Source organism: Echinops telfairi, unplaced genomic scaffold (genome assembly GCF_000313985.2).
Source record: "Echinops telfairi isolate 266 unplaced genomic scaffold, ASM31398v2 ScPeMD7_7414;HRSCAF=8452, whole genome shotgun sequence".
NCBI classification, from domain to species: Eukaryota; Metazoa; Chordata; class Mammalia; order Afrosoricida; family Tenrecidae; genus Echinops; species Echinops telfairi.
Genome location: NW_022111314.1, coordinates 456971 through 476553, shown reverse-complemented (window position 1 = coordinate 476553; position 19583 = coordinate 456971). Strand labels below are relative to the sequence as shown.

Genomic DNA, 19583 nt, shown 5'->3' with positions numbered 1-19583 from the left:
AACATATGGGCTAATGTTGGACTTGTGGGCTTGGGCAGCACTGGGTTGGGATGTTTTCTTGACGTGCACGTCACCTTTATATAAAACTCTCTCATATACGTCTGAGTTTCTGTGGATTTGTTTCTCTAAAGTACCCACACTAACACAGTCACCTTCCACTGAGTTAGAGACAGACCCAGTTCCACAGGGTTAGAGACCACAGCACCTCCCAGGTGAGGCAGGAACCAGGCAGGGCAGGCGTTCAGGTCAGATGGGTGCACCGCAGGGAGCCTGTCCCCAGTGCCACTAGAGCGAGGTGGAGGAGAATGTGACAAATTGGCATGTATGCCCCTGTGTGTGTTCTCAGTACCAAAATCCATCACCGCAAAACAAGAAGAACCATGACTTATCAGGGTCCCTGTGGGGAAACTGAGGCCTGGCCCACAGCCACTTGCTCAAGGAGCACTGCAGGAGGACCCCCCCCCAGCACCCTAGAACAGTGTGGTGGCTGAGGAAGGGGTGGCTGAGGTTGAGCCCTCCATCCCTGCTTCCCTCCACCCCCCAGTGGCAGCTCTGAAAGGCTAAGGAAGGGCCCAGACTCCAGTGCGATTTGGAGGGGTGGGGGCTGTGGGGCAGGGCAGCAGCTGCAGTCAGGGGGGCGGGGCTGGGTGAGAGTTCAAATGACCAGCACTCTGAGCACTGCTGATGCCACTACCCAGGAGCCAGGAATTAAAAATAGTCCCTGCCCAAGGGCTTTGCATGGTACCTGCTTGTTGAGGCTGGGCAAGGGTCATGACCGCTGTTACTGTGGAGGGTGGGATGGCCAAGGATGAGGTGGGTTGGCCACAGGGGGTGGATGCAGGCAGCCTGGGGAGCCCTCCCAGACTCACACAAGGACCCAGGCCCTGCCCCCACCCCTGGAACTCCTGGCCCTTGTATCTGAGTCTCTCCTGCCTGGGCCAAGCCACTGCCTGATCCAGCTGGCCAGGCCCTGAATTAGTCATGTCCTGGGCAGGCTGCTGGCAAGATCTGCTTGGCCAGTGGAGTGGCCACTGACAGTGGGGCAGGGCAAGACAGGCAGTGACCACATCTGGGAGGCTTCCCATGGCTGCTCCTGAAGGCCAGTAGGGTCATCTGGAGACCACTGGACACACAGTCATAACACTAAGTAATAGCCCCAGATACCCAGGGCCACAGGTGGGGCCAGTACCCAAGCCCCAGGAGATGAATGTCTAGCCCAAGGCTACACAATAGGGCAGTGGGCAGAGTTTGGAGTGGACAATTAGGGGACCTGAGCTGAACAGTGACACTTCTGCACACAAGCAGGGCTCCCAGTGTGGCCATCAGGCTGGGCTCCTTAGCAGCCCCAGGTGACTGGCCCGCTGAGTCACTGGTCCTGAGACAGTTCTAATTCTGTCACTAGACTAGACAAGTGGTAGGCCTAGGGGATCCAGGATAAGGGGGAGCCATAAAAGGGTCCCATCCTGCTCTCAGTCAAAGGGCTGGAGTCTGAGTGGTACTGAGCATAAAAGTTTGTCGGACTAAGATCAGTCCCCTAGCTCCCTGCCCCATGGCGTTCAGCGTCAAGAGTGGGCACCGTAGGGGCGGGGTGGGAAGCAAGGCCTGCCCCCACAGCCCTCTCCCACCAAGCTGTTTGGAGAGACACTGCACCCACTCTCTGGCTGGCTGGGGTTTCACAGCCTCAGGAAAGAGGACCCAGCTAAAATTAACGTGATCAAGCCGACAGACTGGAAATAAACGGCTTTCCATTGGCTGTCGGTGACGTCACGGCCGTGACGAGCGACCAGTGAGGTCCTCGGGCTCCAGCAGGGCGGGGCGCGCCTGCGAGCACCGGCCCAGGTTCCTAAGGGTCGCCCTCGCTCAGGCGCTCTGCCGGGGTGGGGGAGCCTTTTCTGGCCGACCAGGTCGGGGGTACCCCGGGAGCAAAGGGAACACCCCTGGAGGGGGCAAATTAAATGCTCTCCGTGGCAACAGGCAAGCTCAGTGCAGGGAGGAGGGGCGTTGCCCTAGAAAAGCAAGATTAAGTGTCCCAAACCAGAGATGAGGGGCAGGGTGGAGGGGCGGACCAGGGCCCTGGGGTCCATATTAGGGTGGTATATCGCCCTCACGGTCCCTGACACAGGGCTGGGTGCAGGTTGCTTCGGGAGTTCCCGCACCTGCAGCAGCAGGGCGTCAGGGAGCCGTTGCTATGGAGACAGGCAGCTCCCTTGGGCGTCTGTGGAGCCCTGGGGACCAAGTCTCGGGAACCGGCTTGGTAGGCCTAGCCCAGGGGTCTGCCCACCTGGCTAACGGCAGAGCTACCCTGGCTCCAGGCTGAAAGGGCGAGGGGTCCCAGAAGCGGGGGCCCCCCAGAGGCAGGGCTCTGGTCTTCCTTGGCCCCGCCCACCGCACCCCACCTCCTGTTCCCTGAGGCTCCAGGGGCGGGATCTCCAGGTTGAGAAATTGCCCTGGGGCTGACAGCTCCTTAGCAACTCAGCCCTCTGGGCCTTCACCCCTGCTCTCCTTGTTAGCAGCCTGATCAGTCTGTTCCTACTCAGGGAGACCCTGTCAAAAGGAAACACGCCAGGTGCTGAGCCTGGTGCTGAGCGGTTCTCACGATCTTCCCTGAGTATGAGCCGTCTCGCAGCCACTGTGTCCATCCATCCTGCTGGAGGCTCTCCTCCTTTTCCCTGCCTCCGTACCTTACCAAACATGAACGTGCCCCACGTGCAGGAGAGAAGTCTGCCATCCTCGCCTTTTTAAGGAGCGATCTGGCCCAACTTCTTTCAGCCCTAGAACCCTGCAATAAGGCTGCCAGGGCCTGGCCCCGGGAGCACTCCTGGGCATCCAGGCTGAGCTGACCGCAGAGGTCCCTGGGCAGACCATTGTCCTCCCCATGGGGACCCCTCCCCACATGGCCAGGGGCAGGAGACTGACCTGGCAGTGCAGCAACTTTTGCCTTCTCTTCGAGCCTACATTTGGCAATGTGCACAAACTGCCTGCTAACTGGGGGGATTGTTGCAGAGAGCTTGCCCTCTGAGCACCACCCAACTCTGAAAACAGAAATTGCCCCGATGCCCTCATAGGACACAGGTGACTAGGCTCCACAGATCCATTTCACCTGCATTCCAACTTTATGTGACCTGAGTGTCCAGGGCTCAGTCTCCTGTCAGCTTCCTTCACAGCCTATGCAGATCTGTGAGTGGTGGCCTGCCCCGCAGTGAGCAGGTACCGTGCATGTTCACTGCTGTGTAGCATTCCTGCCTAGTTCTGCGCTGCTGCAGTAGCTCTGTGATGAGCTCCTGTGTCCACCTTAGGGTGTCTGTGTGCTGTCTTTCTGTCGGCCATATACACCAGGGGCAGGGCTTGGGTTCACAGCATGTGGACATTATGTTCACCAGTTATTACCACTTGGCTCTAAATCCACCCTTTCAAAATTCACTCTTGCCCTGCAACAAGCATTTCTCCTCTGCAGTGGACATGTGACTTTCCACAGAGTGGGCGGGCAGTAGAGGGTGCGTTTACATCTGGAAGGGAGCTAGCTGGCAGCTGAAACAACACAAGCATTAACCACGATATTGGGCCAATGACTGGGATGTCCCTGTCCACCAGGACCTCAAATCATCAGGCCGAGATGCCACCAGGAGGTGTTTCCTGGGCATGATCAGCCTTGGCAGCTACTGCATTTATTTGTCCTGTGGCAAATCTATCTGCCACAGAGCCTTTCCGGTCCCACTCTTCCAGGCATCTAACTTATTGGTGGCAATGGCAGGAATTGGATATGATCAATAACAAGCCCCCACACCTGTCAACGACACCCCTCCCGCCAGCCCTGGCAACCACTAATCACCTCGGTGCTCTGTACAACTGTCTCTTCCTGTCTTCTCTAGATGTGAAGTCCCGCAGTGCACACCCTTCTGCAGCTGGCTTGTCCCACTCCGCGTGTCTTCCAGCTCCATGTGTGGCGTGGCGTGTTTCAAACCCTCATAGGACTCCACTGTGTGTAGCTGTTTTCATCCATCTGTTGTTTCTCATCCATCTGTCAACAGGCAGTGAGGTTGCTATTCTGAACAGTGCTGCAGTCAGCATGGGTGCACTCCTCGTTTCTAGTATCGGGGTTCACTCTCAATGGATGGTGGCTGAGGCGGGCTCCAGGACGCTACCCCTTGTGCTGTCCCCTCACCCAAGTACAGAGGGAGCCTGCAACTGACTTCCAGACCATGGTTGCTGTTGAGAGGTGCCACGCAGCTGATCCTGACCCATAGCGACCCCGGGCGGGAAAGAAGGAAGCACCACCTGTCCTCGCCGTCCTCACAGCTGCCACGTCTGAGCCCATCGTTGCAGCCACGGTGTCAGCCCGTTGTGGAGACGGCCCTCCTCTTTGCCGCTGCCCCCCTACTGTACCCAGCGTGAGGTCCGTCTTCAGGGACTGGTCTCTCCTGATCCCATGTCCGTTCTAGACCACACAATGTGGTAGACATGCTGAGACAGTGATTCCCTTGGCTGATTATGTTACATAACTGCGTGTGCCAGCTGATTGGGGCCAGAGATTCTGTGCTGAAAAATCTTGAAGGAGCCTCGAGGTGGTGAGTGGGTCACCTGGCATGGATCTGTGGGCCCTGTGGTTTTATATCATCTGTGTCAACTTGAGACTATTAAGAGCGAAGGGGTAGAGTTTGGTCTGTCAATCAGGTCGCAGCTTGATGACCTCATTTGAATGTGCTAAGGAGATAGATAACTCCCTGGAGGCTAGATACACACTCTCCTTGGGAGACATTCCTATTGACAAGCCACATGGAGCTATGCTGATGGAGCCAGAGCTCTGGAGCTGGAGGAGCCACTGGATCCACAAGACTTGCCACCTACTAGCCTGTGATCTTCCTGTCTTCCTGCGTTCAGCATCATTGCATGTGTTACATGAGTCTGAAGAGGACTTTACAGACTGGTATCACACATAAGGGCTAATATCATCAGACTTATGGACTTGATCTGGGCTGGGCTGGGATGTTTTCTTAATATACAATTACTTTTTAATATAAAACTCTCTCTTACATACATTTGAGTGTCTCTGGATTTGTTTCTCTAGTCCACCCGGACACACAGGCCCCGAGAGCTAAGAGTAGCCCCAAGGTGTCGATCAACAAGGTAGTAGGACCGTCATCCCAACATGTGAGGCACTGGATTCTGCCAATGACCGAGTCCGCAGAGACAAGGGCCCCTGCCTTCAGAAAGGAGCACTGAGCCCTGGAAAGGCCTTGAGCAGAGGGCCCAGTGCAGTCCTACCCAGACTTTCAACTCGAGATTAACTGAGACCCTAAATGTGTGCTGGTTTAAGCCACACGCGTTGTGATCATTTGTCACCGACAGTGAAGAGCTAATCCCCAGCCTGTAGCACCTGCTCAAGGTAAGCCTTGGGTGTGCTAGGTGCCTGTAAAAAGCCTGGCCCGCAGCCATAGGCTTAGGGCTATTTTCTGGACCCCCAAGAAGCTCCCCACCCTTGACCCCACCCCAAATTCTGGTCTCTGCCTCTCAGCTCAGTTGGACCTCTGTGCTCTGCTTGGACCCCTGCCCGAAGCACCACCACCACCTCCCCCCCCCCACCCCGTGAGGGTACCCCCTCTCACAGTATACACCGCTGGCCTGAAAGCGGCTGCCTCAGGCTAGTCATCAGGCCCCACCCCTGTCCGGGGAGTGAGAGCTGGCCTGCTTGTGCTCACGGGGCTGCCGCCATCCCCAGAAGCAGAGGTGGACGCCTCGTATTTCACTTGATATTTTGAAATGCTTTCGAGTCGACCGCACAGTTGCAAGGACGGAAACACCCCTCCCATAACCTTCATGCATCTTCACTAATTCCTAACAGTTTCTTAATTCTCTTTCGCCGCATGTAACTATTTATTTTCCATCTGAACCAACATTGGGATCAAAGGTTGCTTTTGAATTCTCATATTCCAGCGTGTGCTTCCCACGGGCACTGCAATCTCATGTCCACTCCTCTGCAGTGTTGGCAGAGACCCCAGTTGTGCTTTTTGTGGCCCATGCTCCCTGATCCAGGCTAGCCTGGAGGTGTCCCTTGTGGGGTCTCTTTAGTCACCTGCAACCTGAAGCAGTCGCAGGCTCTCCAGGGTGGGGTGCCACAGGTGTCTATTACACGAATATTTTTGACGAATACAGGCCAATTGTTTTCTAGGTTACTCCATTTGGGGTCTGCTGATGTTTCCAATGAATAGATTCATGGGTGGGGTGTTTGTTTTGGGTGCAGGCAGAGACACCACGGGAAGGTGCCTGCCGCTCTCAAGGCATCAGACATGGGGATCTACCTAGTGCCAACTTCCTACAGGTGGTCCCTTCCTTCTGGGGGTGTCCCCTTCCTTCCGGGAGTGGTCCCTTCCTCATGGGTGGGGGTGCTAGAACTCATCATTGATTCCGGGGCAGGCTCTGATCCAAGTTACAGCAAACCCCACTCACTGGTCAGTCTGAGCTATTTTCGTACATCTAAGAGTTTCATACATCTAATACACATTGGGCTACTAACTGCAAGGTCAGCAATTCGAAACCGCCAGCCACATCATGGGAGAAAGATGAGGCTTTCTGCTCTCGTAAGGCGTTACAGTCTCAGAAACCCACAGGGCAGTTCCACCCTGTCCTCTAGGTTCGCTGAGTCAGCATAGACTTGATGGCAGTGAGAATGGTATGTACTACATACAACCTAGTTTCGCTCCTCTGGGATGTTCCCACCCTCGTTGGTGGAGTGGTTTTCAAGTCTTCTGCCCACTGCTTCCCAACATGGTACGGAGAGATTCTCTTGTGTGGCTGTTACACATTGACTTGTGGCCCCTGAAATGCATGCTATAGCAGCATAGTACATGGCATAGATAGCCAGTTATGTAGACAGTAGCACACATGACTAGATGCATGAAGAGTAATATGAAGAAATGTGTGTGTGTGTGTGTGTGTGTTAATTCCTCATCCCTCTGCCTGTGGTTATGACCCCATTCAGAAATGGGTGGTTTTCTTTGTTAAGGTGCTTGCGTTTTAAGGCAGTCACCTTTGAGGTTTACCAAAAGCAGACTCTGACAGAGGAGTAAGCCGAGAGGGAGGAGGTAGAATCCAGCCACAGAAAGACCACCAAAGGACTTCCCCCGAACTGGCAGAGCCAGCACCGGGATTAAGAGTTCTAGCCTCCTCAACCCTAAGGGGCAACTTAGAGGTTGTCTGGAGAAGTCCCTCGTGGATAGCCTCTCTAGAGAGCAGGGACAGTCGGCATCTAGGCTGGGTCTCCATGACGCCATTGCTAACCTCTGGAGGAACTGCCAAACTCTTTTCCAAGGCTGTTCTATTTTGCCTGGTCGGCAGTAATGTCTGAGGGGGTCCATTTCTCCACGTTCTCGCCAACACTTGCTGTTGCCTGCCCTTCTTCGTGTGACAGTTCATCCCAGGAGGCACCCAGAGGAGGTTCATGGTGGCTTATTTGTGTTTCCTTAGTCGCGCGCACAATGCTGAACATCTATCTCCTCGTGTGCTTCTCAGCTGGGCTTGGGTGTCTCTGGCGAGATGTCTGCTGGAATCTTGTGCCAGTTTGTGGGTCGGGCGGTTCAGTTTCCTAGTGCCAAATTTAGAAGTTCCTTTCCGTGTTCTGAAAGAATACACTTCCCTTGTCAGATATGGGATTTGCAAGAATTTTCTTCCAGCCTCTGCCTTGCCTTTCCCTTCTGATTATTTGGTGAGGTTGGAGTCTTGTCTAAGAACCCCAGGCCACAAAGACTGTCCCCCCAAAGCCCCTGGGCTTAGCGTGGGACCTTTAGGCTGACATGCGGGTTGTGAGTGACTTGTCTCAGCGTTAATGTTTGAGCCTTGCGTGTGGATGTTGGTCCTCCCAACACCACGTGTTGACCATGCCAGGTTCTTCATTAAGTGGCTTTTACACCTTTCTTAAAGGTCAGCTGTGGGTGCGCATGCAGACCACTCCCTGCGGCTCCGTCCTGCCCCTGAGCTAGCCTCTGGCCCTCATCGGGGCTGCCCTGTCTCGGGCGGTGTGTTTCCAGGCCCAGGCAGTCTTCAAACTAAGGGATTTCTCAATAGATTTATTTTTCATGTTGGTTCAGCTATCCCAGTTCCTTTGTCTTTCTCTCTTAATTTTAGGATATACTGGTGTCTGTATCTTCGAAGGATTTTGCTGGCGGGGTTAAAAGGCAGGAATCAGCGGATGAAGCCAAGAAATCACCACAGGAAATGGGGGAGGGCTGGGGGCACCAACCCCCACCTCACTCCCACTCCCACCTGGGAACAAAGTCCAACCAACCAACCAATCCTCCCACCTCCCACCATCAAGCTATTCTGACTCACGGTGACCCTGGTGCTGTAGTGGGTTATGCCTGGGCCTGCTTATTGATATGAGATGGATCTTGGCTGAAAGCAGAAAATACCAGAAAGATGTCTATTTGAGTTTTATTGATTTTGTGTTTTATTGATTTTGCCAAGGTATTTGACTCTGTGGATCATAACAAACTGTGGATAGCCTGGAAAAGAATGAGAATTCCAGGACACTTCGTTGTGCTCGTGTGGAACTTTTAAATGGACCAAGAGGCAGTTGTGAGGACAGACAGGACAAGGGAGCACTGTGGCTTAGAATCAGGAAATGCGCGCGTCAGGGCCGTATGCTCTCAGCAGACTTGTCCCATCTGGATGCTGAGCACATCATCAGAGAGGCTGGCTTATGTGAAGAAAACTGTGGCATCAGGACTGGAGGAAGGCTTACCAACAACCTGCCGTGTGCAGACGACACAACCTTGTTTGCTGAGAGTGAGGATTTGCTGATGAAAACCAAGGATGGCAGCCTTCAGTATGGATTGTGACCCATGTAAGGAAGACCAAAATCCTCACACCTGGACCAATAGGTAATGTCATGGTAAATGGAGAAGAGGTTGAATTTGTCGAGCATTTTGTCTTGCTTGGATCCACAGTCAATGCTCATGGAAGCAGCAGTCAAGAGATCAAAAAATGGGTTGTGTTAGGTAAGTCTGCGGCACAAGACCTCTTTAGATTGTTGAAAAGCAAAGCTGTTACTCTGGGGACTGAGGTACACTTTTCCCAAGCCGTGGTATTTTCAACTGCCTCAGATGCATGTGAAAGTTGGACACTGAATTAGAAAGACCATAGATTGATAGGTGCCTTTGGTTTGTGGTGCTGGCGAAGAACACTGAAAGTGGCATGGGCCGCTAAAAGGAAACCTGATCTGCCTTGGAGACACCTTAGAGGCAAGGATGGCAAGACTTCATCTTACAGACTTTGGACATGTTGTCAGGCGAGACCAGTCCCTGGACAAGGACATCCTGCTTGGTGACACAGAGGGCCGGCAAAAAAGAGGAGGGCCGCAAGGAGATGGACTGACACAGTGGCTGCAGCTTGGCGCCGGGCGGGGAAGTAGTTCGTTCTGTCGTGGCCCACTGGATGCCCCTAACAACAACGGGGAAGGAAGTCCGACCTTGCTAACGGAGACAAGAGCTTGGGCTGGCGCCAGGTTCGGGGCCCGGCCCCGCCCCAAGCAGGGTGTCTCCAGGTAGGGAAGCAGGGAGTGGTGCCCCTGCCTCTACTTGCTGGGGTCGTATCCCTAAGCAACAACGCTCCTTCAGTCACGTTCCCCGCCCCCCCGCCCCGCTCGCCGTCACCCCAGGAGAGGAGTGCATGCTGGGGCTGGTGCGAGGCGAGGGGGCGCCCTCGGGTGCCCGCGCGGCCACGATAATAACGGAGGGGACGCGCAGGCGCCGAGTGCAGGACCCGAGCAACTGGTCCCGCGGCCTTGAGACCGGAAGAGCGCCTAGCAACTCGGACCCCAGGCCAAGCCCAGAGCAGCTGAGCGGGTCGCCCCTCGTCGCTCCGCGGAGCCCGGCCGCACCTCCAACCAAGCTGCACTGGGGCCGCCGGGCCGAGGGGCGTGCCCAGGAAAAGAGGCAGCGCCAGGCAGGGAGGGGCGGGGCCAGCCTGCGGGCGTGGCCTCTAAGCCCCGCCCACGCTGGCGTGTGCCAGGCGCCCGGTGGATAAACAAGGGCAGGTGCGCGTGCGCACGGCCTGTCGCGCGCGTCGCGGTCGCGGAGCGGCCTCTCACGCCGATGGGCTCCGTGGCTTAGCCCCTCGTGCGCGCGCCTCGCCACTCGTGACTGCGCCGAGGCCCCAGGGGTCGCCGCCGAGGTGAGGCCGGGCGGGCGCGGCGGTGCCTCCCCCAGGACCGGGCCGGCCGTGGCGTGGGTGGGCCGGGGTCCGGCGGGCAGCGGGCTGAGACGGGGCGGCCGGTACACAAAGCGCCGGTGTTCCGCCCGGGGCCCCGCCACCTCCGGGCGCGCCTGTGCCCGGTAACCAAGCCCCGTGTGCAGGTCTCCTTCCGCGGGAGCATGGCGGCCATCCCCTCCAGCGGCTCGCTCGTGGCCACCCACGACTACTACCGGCGTGAGTAGGACCCGGTGTCGGCTTGCGCAACCCGTCCCACTGGCCCCACGGCCAACGGGCTCCCAGTGACCCCTCCGGACTGGGCGTCTTGCTAAGGATCCCCACCCCCCAGCACTGCCCCCTTCCTGTTATGAAAACCTCGGAGGGCGGGGCTGCTGGCAGAGGCCCCTGCTCTGCTGACCAGCCTCTCCTCCCCAGGCCGCCTGGGGTCCACTTCCAGTAACAGTTCCTGTGGAAGTGCTGAGTTCCCTGGGGAGGCCATCCCCCACTCCCCCGGTGAGTAGGTCACTCCTGGGGGAGTGGTGGGAGGGGCGCAGTGAGAGGGGTGGTGTCTGGGCGAGGGAAGTGGGAGTGGGGGGGGCCCACTGGGCGGGGCCCAGGATCCATCTTCTGATTTCCACTTGTGTCTCCAGGGCTTCCCAAGGCCGACCCCGGCCATTGGTGGGCCAGCTTCTTCTTCGGGAAAGCTGCCACTCCATTCATGGCCCCGGTATTGGAGTCTCCAGAGCACCTGGGATCCCCCCAGGCCTGTGACCTGGCAAAGGACGCCATGGAGAAGCCCCCTGGCAGCCCAGCCTCCCCAGCACCAGGCCCTTGATCAGCCATCACCACCACCTGCAGGGCCCCTCCTGCCCACCCCATAGAGGAGGCAGGCTATAGTCGGAGAAGTGCCAGGTTCTTTTTATAGAAAAAACAAAAGACCAAAAAGCTGAGAGAATCCCCTCTGTACTATCCGATCACACTCGCTTTCCCAACCCCTGCAGCCCTCACCTAGCACCGTGTGGAAGTAAACACAAAACCACTAGCTGCCTGAGACCGGTTCCTCTGTGTGTGTGTGTGTGTGTGTGTACTTGTGAGTGTGTGTACGTGTGCGTGCACTCGCACTTGTGGCTTGGAGGGGTGGGTGTATTTACACGTGTAGGTGGTGGAGGGGTGTTTGTAGAACCATCACCATGGGGCCTGGCCAGGTGCAGAGTGGGGTCAGCAGGGCTTCACTCCCACTCCCAGGCGGTACCTTGTCTGCCCTTCCAGTGGGCTGGGAGTGCTCCTAAGGGTGACCCCAGTGCCAATCTGTCCACAAGTGTCCGGGCAAGACTCAAAGCAACCCTGGTGACTGGAGGCAGCAGGCCCCACCATGTGATCCTCAGGATCCCAGAAGAGGGGCCTGGTATAGAGTTCATGCCCCACACCATCCAGGCCAGGAAGGCAGGATGGCCTGTGGCCGAGCATGGGTCTGATGCTCTCCGAGGTCCAGTTGTCCTGTGCCTGCAGTGCCCGAGTCTCTGGGGGGGACAGACTTGTCCAGGAACTGGCTGCCCGGAGCAAAGCACAGCACCAATCCAATCAGCCTGAGCCTCCCAGAGCTGGCAGGTCTGTGGCTCCTGCCGCCTCTGACCAAGTAGCCATGCCCTGTGGTCCTGGTCCTGGCTGCCGGGCACAGGACCAGGGTCCCACATGCTCAGAGCAGGTTCTCGTAGCTGGCGAAGCTGAAGAGCTTCTCAGTCAGGGCCTTGAAGCAGGGTCTGTGTTCAGGGTTGTGCTGCCAGCATGCCAGCATCAGCCTGTGCACAGAGGGCGGGCACTCCGGGGGGCAGGGCATGCGGTAGCCTGCATCCACCTTCTGGAATGCCTCATGGTTGGACATGCCTGTGGACAGGAGGGATTGTGCTGACTCACCTGCACCTATGTGCTCTCTGCTGCTGACTGGCACCCCTGGAGAGGGTGTGTGCTATCTGTGGGCCCTGAGGCCTGGGGACAGGCTTGGGTGCTCCTGGATGCTCAGCCGGACCTCCCTGCCCGCCATCAGGGCACTGTGGCCAGTACCTGCATAGGGGATCTGGCCCCTGCTGAAAATCTCATGGAGGAGAACCCCGAAGGACCAGACGTCCGACTTGGTGGAGTAGTGTCCCCGGGAGAGCGCTTCAGGAGCCGTCCACTTGTAGGGGATGGTGTGGTTACGGGACAGGTAGATGTCCTCCTACAGTCAGACACATGCCCGGGTCACCCCAGTGGCCTTGTGCTCCTCGGGCGCTGCCTACTGAGGCCTGGGACATTCTACAGTGGGAGTAGGGAAGGCGACTCCCAGGCCAGAGATGAGCCTACAGGCACCTCATCAACCACAACCCCTTCAGACAAGAGGTCACAAGCTCCAACCCTGGTCCACTGTCATGTGTTGCCCAGTGTGCCCACACTGCGTGGCTGAGCATGGCAAGCCTGGCCTGCTCAAAAGGAAATCATCCACGCCTGGGCAGGGCTCAAAATCCACCTCACTGAAGCCACTTCTGGCTGAATGGGAGCAGTGGGCCTGGAGACCCCTGCTTCTGGGTGCAGACTGCACCTGCTGTGCCCCCTGCCTTTTACAGGAGCAGACAGCACAGGAGCCAGGGACATGAAGGCTGAAGGAAGGAGGGATTTCGTGTGGTAAGCCCATCACCAAGGCCTAGGGCCCACTGCATCCTGGCCCCACTGAGCTCCCAGCCGACTCGATCCCTTACCTGGGCCTCCCACCCTCTACACCCATGTGGTCTTACCTCCAAACTGAGCCCCTGCCCTTTCCCAGACCCCCTGGAAGGCCCCACCACCCTTAGTAGCTCAGCGCTACACACACAAAGTGCCCCCCCAGGCCCCACCTTCATGAGCCTGGCCAGTCCAAAGTCCCCCACTTTGCAGATGTTGTGGTCCCCCACAAGGATGTTTCTGGCAGCCAGGTCCCGGTGGATGTAGTTCTGTGACTCCAGGTAGCACATGCCCTCCGCCACCTGAGACGCGATATCCACCAGCTCCGAGACAGGGAGGGCCTTCGGGTCAGAGTCTGCGGGGCAAGGGGAGCAGGGCTCAGCTGGGCTTTGACACTTGGGCATCCTCACAGTACCGCTGACATACTGAAAACAGTGCATCCCAGCCTCCTTTCTGAGGCCATACAACAACCAGGAGACAGGCTCGGGGTGCCCACGTGTGCCAGGTGAGAAACTGCACAGTTCCAGAGGTGGTTATGTGTATGGTACACAGGTGCACACATCCCAGGCACACACCTCCACATCAACACCATATAATACACATTCTCATGTCATTGACACGTGAGTCATTCACACATGTGGGTTCCATGGGTGGAGGAGAGGTGCCTGGCAGGCGGGGGCTCTGGCTGCAGCACCCCCTGCCCCCCAGGGCTCGCCCTCACCCCGCAGCAGCTCCAGCAGGTTCCCCTTGGGCATGAGCTCTGTGATGATGTACACTGGGTCCCCCACAGATGCCACCGCGTACAGTGCCAGGATGTGCTTGTGCCGCAGTTTCTTCATGGCCTGCATCTCCGCCTGGAATGCATGCTGGTGCAGGAGGTCATCTGTGGACAGGGACCTTGGTGGGTGCAAGCGGGACCCTGACCCTCAGCCCCAAGGGGCACAGGCCCAGTCAGCAGCCCATTGGACATTAGCCGCTGCGGCAAGCCCAGCCCAGGTGCCTGGACCACACTCACCATGCCCTGGGTGCCCCCCCCCCATACCCCTCCAGCCAGGGCAGGCTCCCCATATGCTCCCAGCTCTCTTCTGTGCCTCCAGGGTTCAGCGCCCCTTTAAAATCCCTGCATTTAGGGCATACTTCAGTGTGACGGGGAGGTCTCTCGAGGTGGGCTTGGGCGGCCCTCCAGCCCACTCACCTCGGGCGATCACCTTGATGGCCACTCGGACCTGCTCTTTCCAGAGCCCTTCAAAGACATCCCCGAAGTAGCCAGAGCCCAGCTTCCGGCAGAGTGTGAACTCTTCCCTGGGCTGCTCCCAGTCGTCACAGTGGGGCAGTGGCTTGGGCTCGTGCTGTGCAGGGGAGGGGGGCAGGCAGGGATAAGGGGTGTAGGGGCTGGCCCACCCAAGGGCAGCAGGCACATGGCAGGGAGCAAGGGGCCCCACTCAGCCTTGTAAAGGGCCTTCTCAGAAGCCCCCAGGACCCCTGGCTTCCCAGCGGAAGGTTTGAGCAACCAGCTCCTAGACACAGCCCGTCCAGAAGGCCCCTGCTGTGGACCTTGTCTGCCCATATCCAGCTCCTCAGGAGAGGAGGCATGGGTACATGTTGGGCTGCTGACCATAAGGTTAGCAGTTTGAAACCATCAGCCACTCTGAGGGAGAGAAACAGCTTTCTACTCCCATAAAGAGGTACAGCCTTGGAGACCCACAGGACAGTTCTACCCTGTCTTAATAGGGTCACTTGGGTCTGCATGGAGTTTGGTGTTGGGTTAACTGGGGACACCATGGTCCCTGTCCTGGCCTCCTGCCAGTCCTGAGAGCTGCCAAACCCCAGGCAGTAGAGGTTCCCTCTTCTGTCACATTTGCGTTGCCACTCAACCACACTTCTCTGTGGTCTGTCCCAGGCCTGTCCTCCCAGGCCCTCTCAGCAACCCCAGCCTACCTCCTGTTGCCATGGTCCCTCTGCAAAACCACAGCGCACCCTGTACCCTGAAGCCCTTCAAAACCAGAATGCACCCACCCTGCCCACCACCATCCTCCAGCAGGACCCCTACTCCCCTGCCATGAGCTCCCTCTGTGAACTCCAGAGTGACCCCTGCAGGGACCAGGTCCCACAAGGGGCCACCAGGGGAGGGCCCTACCTTCCAGCAGGGCATGGTGAGGCACAGGCCATGGGACAGGCTCTGGCTACGGTGGTAGTCCACTAGCTCAGCCAGGCTGGGGAAGGACACCGTCTCATTCAGGTGGAAGCGCCCGTCGGTGCAGCGCCAGATCTTGTAGTGTCGCACGGTCTGCTTGTCCCGGACTGTAGCGGAACGCTGCGCTGAGCCACGTGGGGCAGTGCCCTCCCCAGCCCAGGGACGCTGCTGTTGCTGGACTGGTAGTTCACACCTCCTGGGACTCCCTCCCTAAGCTGCCTGGGAGTCTGGGGTGCACCCCGAGGGAAGGCCCGGAAGGCACAGGGCTGTACCTGAGAGGACGTAGTCTGCTCCTGACTTCTCGCTGACCCGCACCAGGAAGGCCCCCTGCCCGTTGCTATCTGCCTGGAGCCGGTGAAGGGCCTCCGAGCGGGAGATGGAGCCAAAGAACCACCTGGTGGACGGGGCCCAGAGTCTGAGCTCAGAGGTCTGACCCCCACACACACCGCCAGCTGCCCACGCCTGCTCCCCCATACTGACCCCACGGCCCATTTGCCCACCTCAACTCCACTGCCCCCACACTACTCAATCATCCAGACCCACAGTCCCCCACACCTGCTCCCCTATCCAGACCCCATGCCCCACCATGCCTGCTCACTCGCCTATCTCAACCACACACACACACTGCACACCCACCTCAACCCCACAACCCCCCACGCCTGCTCGCCTGTCCACCCCAACATCACGGCCCCCCAACCCTATTCACACATCTCAACCCCATATCTGCTCGCCCATCCTGACCCATGGTCCTGCCACATCTGCTCACCTGCCTGCCCTGAATGCCCTTTGGTGCCACCCCTGCCCCTCACCCTCTCTCAGATGCTGCTCCTGACCTAAAGCCCCTTCTCTATCCTTCACAGGAGAGCCCCCCACAGCTTGGACGGAGTGAGCAGCGCTGTGCACCCTGCCAAGACGTGCCTCCCCTGACTCCTGCACCCCCGCAGACTCTCATCACAGGCGCCACTGACGTTCAGGCCGTAGCTGCAGGGTAGGACCTCGCCACCACCTGCCCCTTCTGGAACCACTGATGCCATGGGCCCCCACGTGCACGTGGCCTCCTTTGTTCCTGAGGCTGGTGTGTCTGTCTTGCACACCTGCAGACAACGTGGGAACCTCGAGGGTGGTGCTACAAAGGAGGACACAGCCCTCCCCAGGCCTGTGGGCACCCCACCCAGAGGGGCTTCTGAACACTCAGACAGCCCCCAGCTGACCACCACGCTGGCACCAAGGGGGCAGCGGGCCTATGAGAGGAGGGATAGTTGGGCGGAGAGCAGATGCCTGCAGTGGCCTGGAGCCTGCTGCCTCTCCACCCCTGCACCAGAGAGGTAAGTCCCGGGTCCCGCCCCTCTAACTAGGTCGCAAGGCTGGTTTTGGTGCTTGGGAATGGTTCTGCCCCCGCTGGGGACTTCCCCCAAGATCATGAGCTTGGCCAGTCTGAGAGCCCCTGGGGCCCCTCAGCTCAGACCACCAAGCAACCTGGGTGAACCCCAGAAGGGCCCCCTACCTCCGAGACCTCTGCCACCCTCCAGGTGTGAACAGCAAACCCAGGACCAAGCCCTCAGGCCAGCCTTGACCCAGGGGCTGGGGAGGGACTGTGGGTCCACCCCAGGCAAGGGCAAGCTGGGTACCCCCAGCCTTGCACGGCCCAGTTCAGCCCAGCGGTAAGCTGTCCAGGCTCAGCCTTGCCCTGCCCTGAGGGGGCTCTAGAGCAAGGTCACACACACCCCAGGCCAGGGACACTCACGGCTCCGATTCCACTGTCTCCTTCTCAGCCAGGTAGTTCTGGGGCACGTAGCCCTGGGCTAGGTCTCTGCCGGCGGCATCCAGCCGCGTAGCCCACCACCAGTCCTCCTCCTGCCTAGCCACACGGAACAGGTCCCCGGCCCGGAAGCTCAGCTCCTCAGCGGTGCGGGCCTCAAAGTCCCAGAGGCCTACATACAGGCGCGCGGGGCCCCAGGACACCATGGTGGGCAGTGCAGGACCTGCTGCCTGGCTGGGCAGAGGCATCGCTCTGCTGTGGGTGCTGGGCGGGTGCTCCCTGACAGGCCCTCCTTGCCCAGCTCAGGCAGCCTCCACTTCCTTCAGAAGAGGCTGCCAGCCAGCCCCACCCACCCCAGGCCTCCTGAGGTCACATGGGCCCCCACCTGCCTGTGCCCGCCCCACATGCCTGTACCCAAGAGTTTAGCTAGGCCCACGCAGCCTGTCACTGCCTGGGCCTCTTTCTTCATGGAAACAGGACTCACAGGGTGGTCACTGGGTGCCTGCCCCTCAGCTGGACCCGATCAGGCACTGCTAAGGGACCTGCCCCAGGGCCTCCAGAGTGGGCAGCTCTTTGGGGGAGGGGGGAGAGGGTGGGGTGGGAACAGACAAAGCAGGTAAAGGGCTACAACAGCCACCCCTAACAGGAGACCCAGCAGGGGTACTGCTCTCCTGGTGGCCCTCCCCACTTCGGGGCATGCCCCGGGGGCTCCCTGAGAGCCAGCTGACCGGGCAGCTCCCCACCACGATTACCACTAGACTGCCTGGACTGTCCTGAGCTGGAGCCAGCCAGGAACAGAGCCAAGGGGGAAGCAGGTGAGATCCTGGGGGATAACAGGAAGGACATGGTTGGGTGAGGGGGCCCAGGAAGTCCAGAGGAGCCGGAGTGCAGGGGGCCTGGGCCCGGCCTTCTGCACCTGCCTGCCGGAGCTGGCTAGATGCCAGAGGCTGGCAGCTAGCAGACACACAGCTGGCTGGGCAGGTGAGTGTGGGCCAGTCCAGGTTTCCTGGAAGAGGCCTCTGGGAGGGTGTGTCCTGGGGTCCAGACCCTTGACCAGAGACAGGAGGGACAGGCCAGCAGGGAGCATGTCTGGAAGTGTCCTCAGAGTGAGACCACCCTTCCTCTTCTTCCACCTGGGTGGCCCCCACTCTCAGCAGCTGAACGCAGCCCCTCCACCTGGTCCCAGCTCCCCTTCAGTGTCTCACACACCTGCCTGTCCCCTGCACCCCTCCCATGCCCTGCTGCCCTGGGGGCAGGGAAGGGCAGGAAGAGGCAGAAGGGAGGTTTCCAGTCTGCAAGTTCCCAGCGAACATCCCCCAGGAACCCCGAGTGCGGAGCTAGGGGCTCTTCCAGGCTGACTTTCTGAGTGTCAAAGTCCGGGCCGCTCCCCAAGGGAGTGCCAAACCTGTTCAGCTTGTGAAGGTTGAGATGCTCCCTCACTCCGGGAACAGGAACACAGGTGACCCAAATCCCAGCTCCATGCCTCCCTTCCCCACTCTGCTGACTCACTCAGCCTCTGAGGTGAGACTCTCTTTGACCCAGGCCCTGGTCCCTTTGACACTGCCAGTCAAGAAGCCCATGGCCCCACCCACCTGGCCCAGGGCTGCAGGATGAGGCAGCCTTGGCTAGTGGGCCTTTGCTCCCTCCTCCTTGATCCTAGAGCTGAAGCAAGGGTCCCTTCTGCTGCAGCACTTTTGAGAGGCAGGTGTCTCGCCTGTGCTGAGAGCCCAGATGCCCTGGGCATGGAGAGGCTGCATGGGGCCTGCTCACCCCACCTCTGCCCACCCCCCTCGAGAGCGGTGAGGGTTGCTATGTAGTCTGCACGGGTCTGAGTAGACAATAAATATTTATTGGGTGCCAGCTCATGTGTGCACGACTTCTGCACAGCCCTGTGCCCATGTGCTCGCCCCTACCCCCAGACCCCTGAGCCTGGGCAGACTCAGACTGCCAATCCTTGTGAGCTGAACCCATCCCCCTGAGTCACAGGGACATGGGTCCAGCTGCCTGGGTGGCATCTGTGGGCAAAGCCGTCTCCATGTGCCTGTCATGTCTGTTCACAAGGCCACGCCAGAGGCTCGGCAGGTGGGCAGGCAGGTGGCCTCTACTCATTTGCAATGAACGCTGTCCTGGGCCTGCTCTAGAGGAGGGCAGGCGGCCGGTCACGTGAGGGCCGGGTGGAGGCGTCTGTAGCTGGCGCCCAGCTTCTCCTGCAGCGTGGCGAAGGTGGGCCTCTCCTCAGGGTTGCCCCTCCAGCACTCCAGCATGAGTGTGTACACCTCCGCAGGGCAGGCTGCGGGCCGAGGCAGCCGGTACCCCCTCGAGATCTGCTGCAGTGTCTCATGGTTGGTCATTCCTGGGGAGGGGGCCAATGGGCAGGCCCATGTCACCAATGGACACCTGTTCACAAGCCTCCCAACTTGCCACTGGCCTCCTCCCTCAGGTGAACCCCCAGGGCAGGCCTCACTCCTCCCTGAGGCCAGACCCCTCTCCTGCCTCAGGTGACCCTGGGTTGGGCTGTGCCTTGCCCCTCAGGCCGAACCCCAGCAGGGTGCCGCCAACCTTCGTAGGGACACTGGCCATAGGTGAAGACCTCAAAGAGCAGGACTCCGAAGGACCAGACGTCCGACTTCTGGGAGTAGATGCGGTAGTTGGCCGCCTCGGGCGCCGTCCACTTGACGGGGATCTTGGTGCCGCTGCTGGGCGAGTAGATGTCGTCCTGGGGAAAGGAGGGCTAGTGGGCCTGGGGGGGGGGGG

At 59.0% G+C, this 19583-nt stretch overlaps 3 protein-coding genes across 3 annotated transcripts in view; 1 reads left to right on the top strand and 2 right to left on the bottom strand.

The window, feature by feature from the left end:
* Positions 1-10056: 10056 nt before the first annotated feature.
* Positions 10057-11224, top strand: PPDPF (pancreatic progenitor cell differentiation and proliferation factor). The gene is made up of 4 exons (XM_004716066.2): positions 10057-10164; positions 10347-10419; positions 10618-10695; positions 10833-11224. Exons 2-4 carry the CDS (start codon positions 10365-10367, stop codon positions 11015-11017), a joined length of 318 nt encoding a protein of 105 aa, XP_004716123.1. The 5' UTR covers positions 10057-10164; positions 10347-10364; the 3' UTR covers positions 11018-11224.
* Positions 11225-11878: 654 nt separating this feature from the next.
* PTK6 (protein tyrosine kinase 6) lies at positions 11879-17035 on the bottom strand. Its single transcript, XM_004716065.1, has 8 exons — positions 16815-17035; positions 15343-15464; positions 15014-15177; positions 14072-14225; positions 13598-13759; positions 13050-13231; positions 12244-12397; positions 11879-12066 (listed from the first exon to the last, which is right to left on the bottom strand). Exons 1-8 carry the CDS (start codon positions 17033-17035, stop codon positions 11879-11881), a joined length of 1347 nt encoding a protein of 448 aa, XP_004716122.1.
* Positions 17036-18988: 1953 nt separating this feature from the next.
* The window catches only part of SRMS (src-related kinase lacking C-terminal regulatory tyrosine and N-terminal myristylation sites), a 6727-nt gene continuing 6132 nt past the window's right edge, over positions 18989-19583 (bottom strand). The window contains exons 7-8 of the mRNA XM_004716036.1: positions 19389-19545; positions 18989-19182 (exon numbers count right to left, since the gene is read on the bottom strand). Of these exons, the coding sequence (XP_004716093.1) occupies positions 18989-19182; positions 19389-19545 (351 nt within the window). The remainder of the gene's footprint in view (positions 19183-19388; positions 19546-19583) is intronic.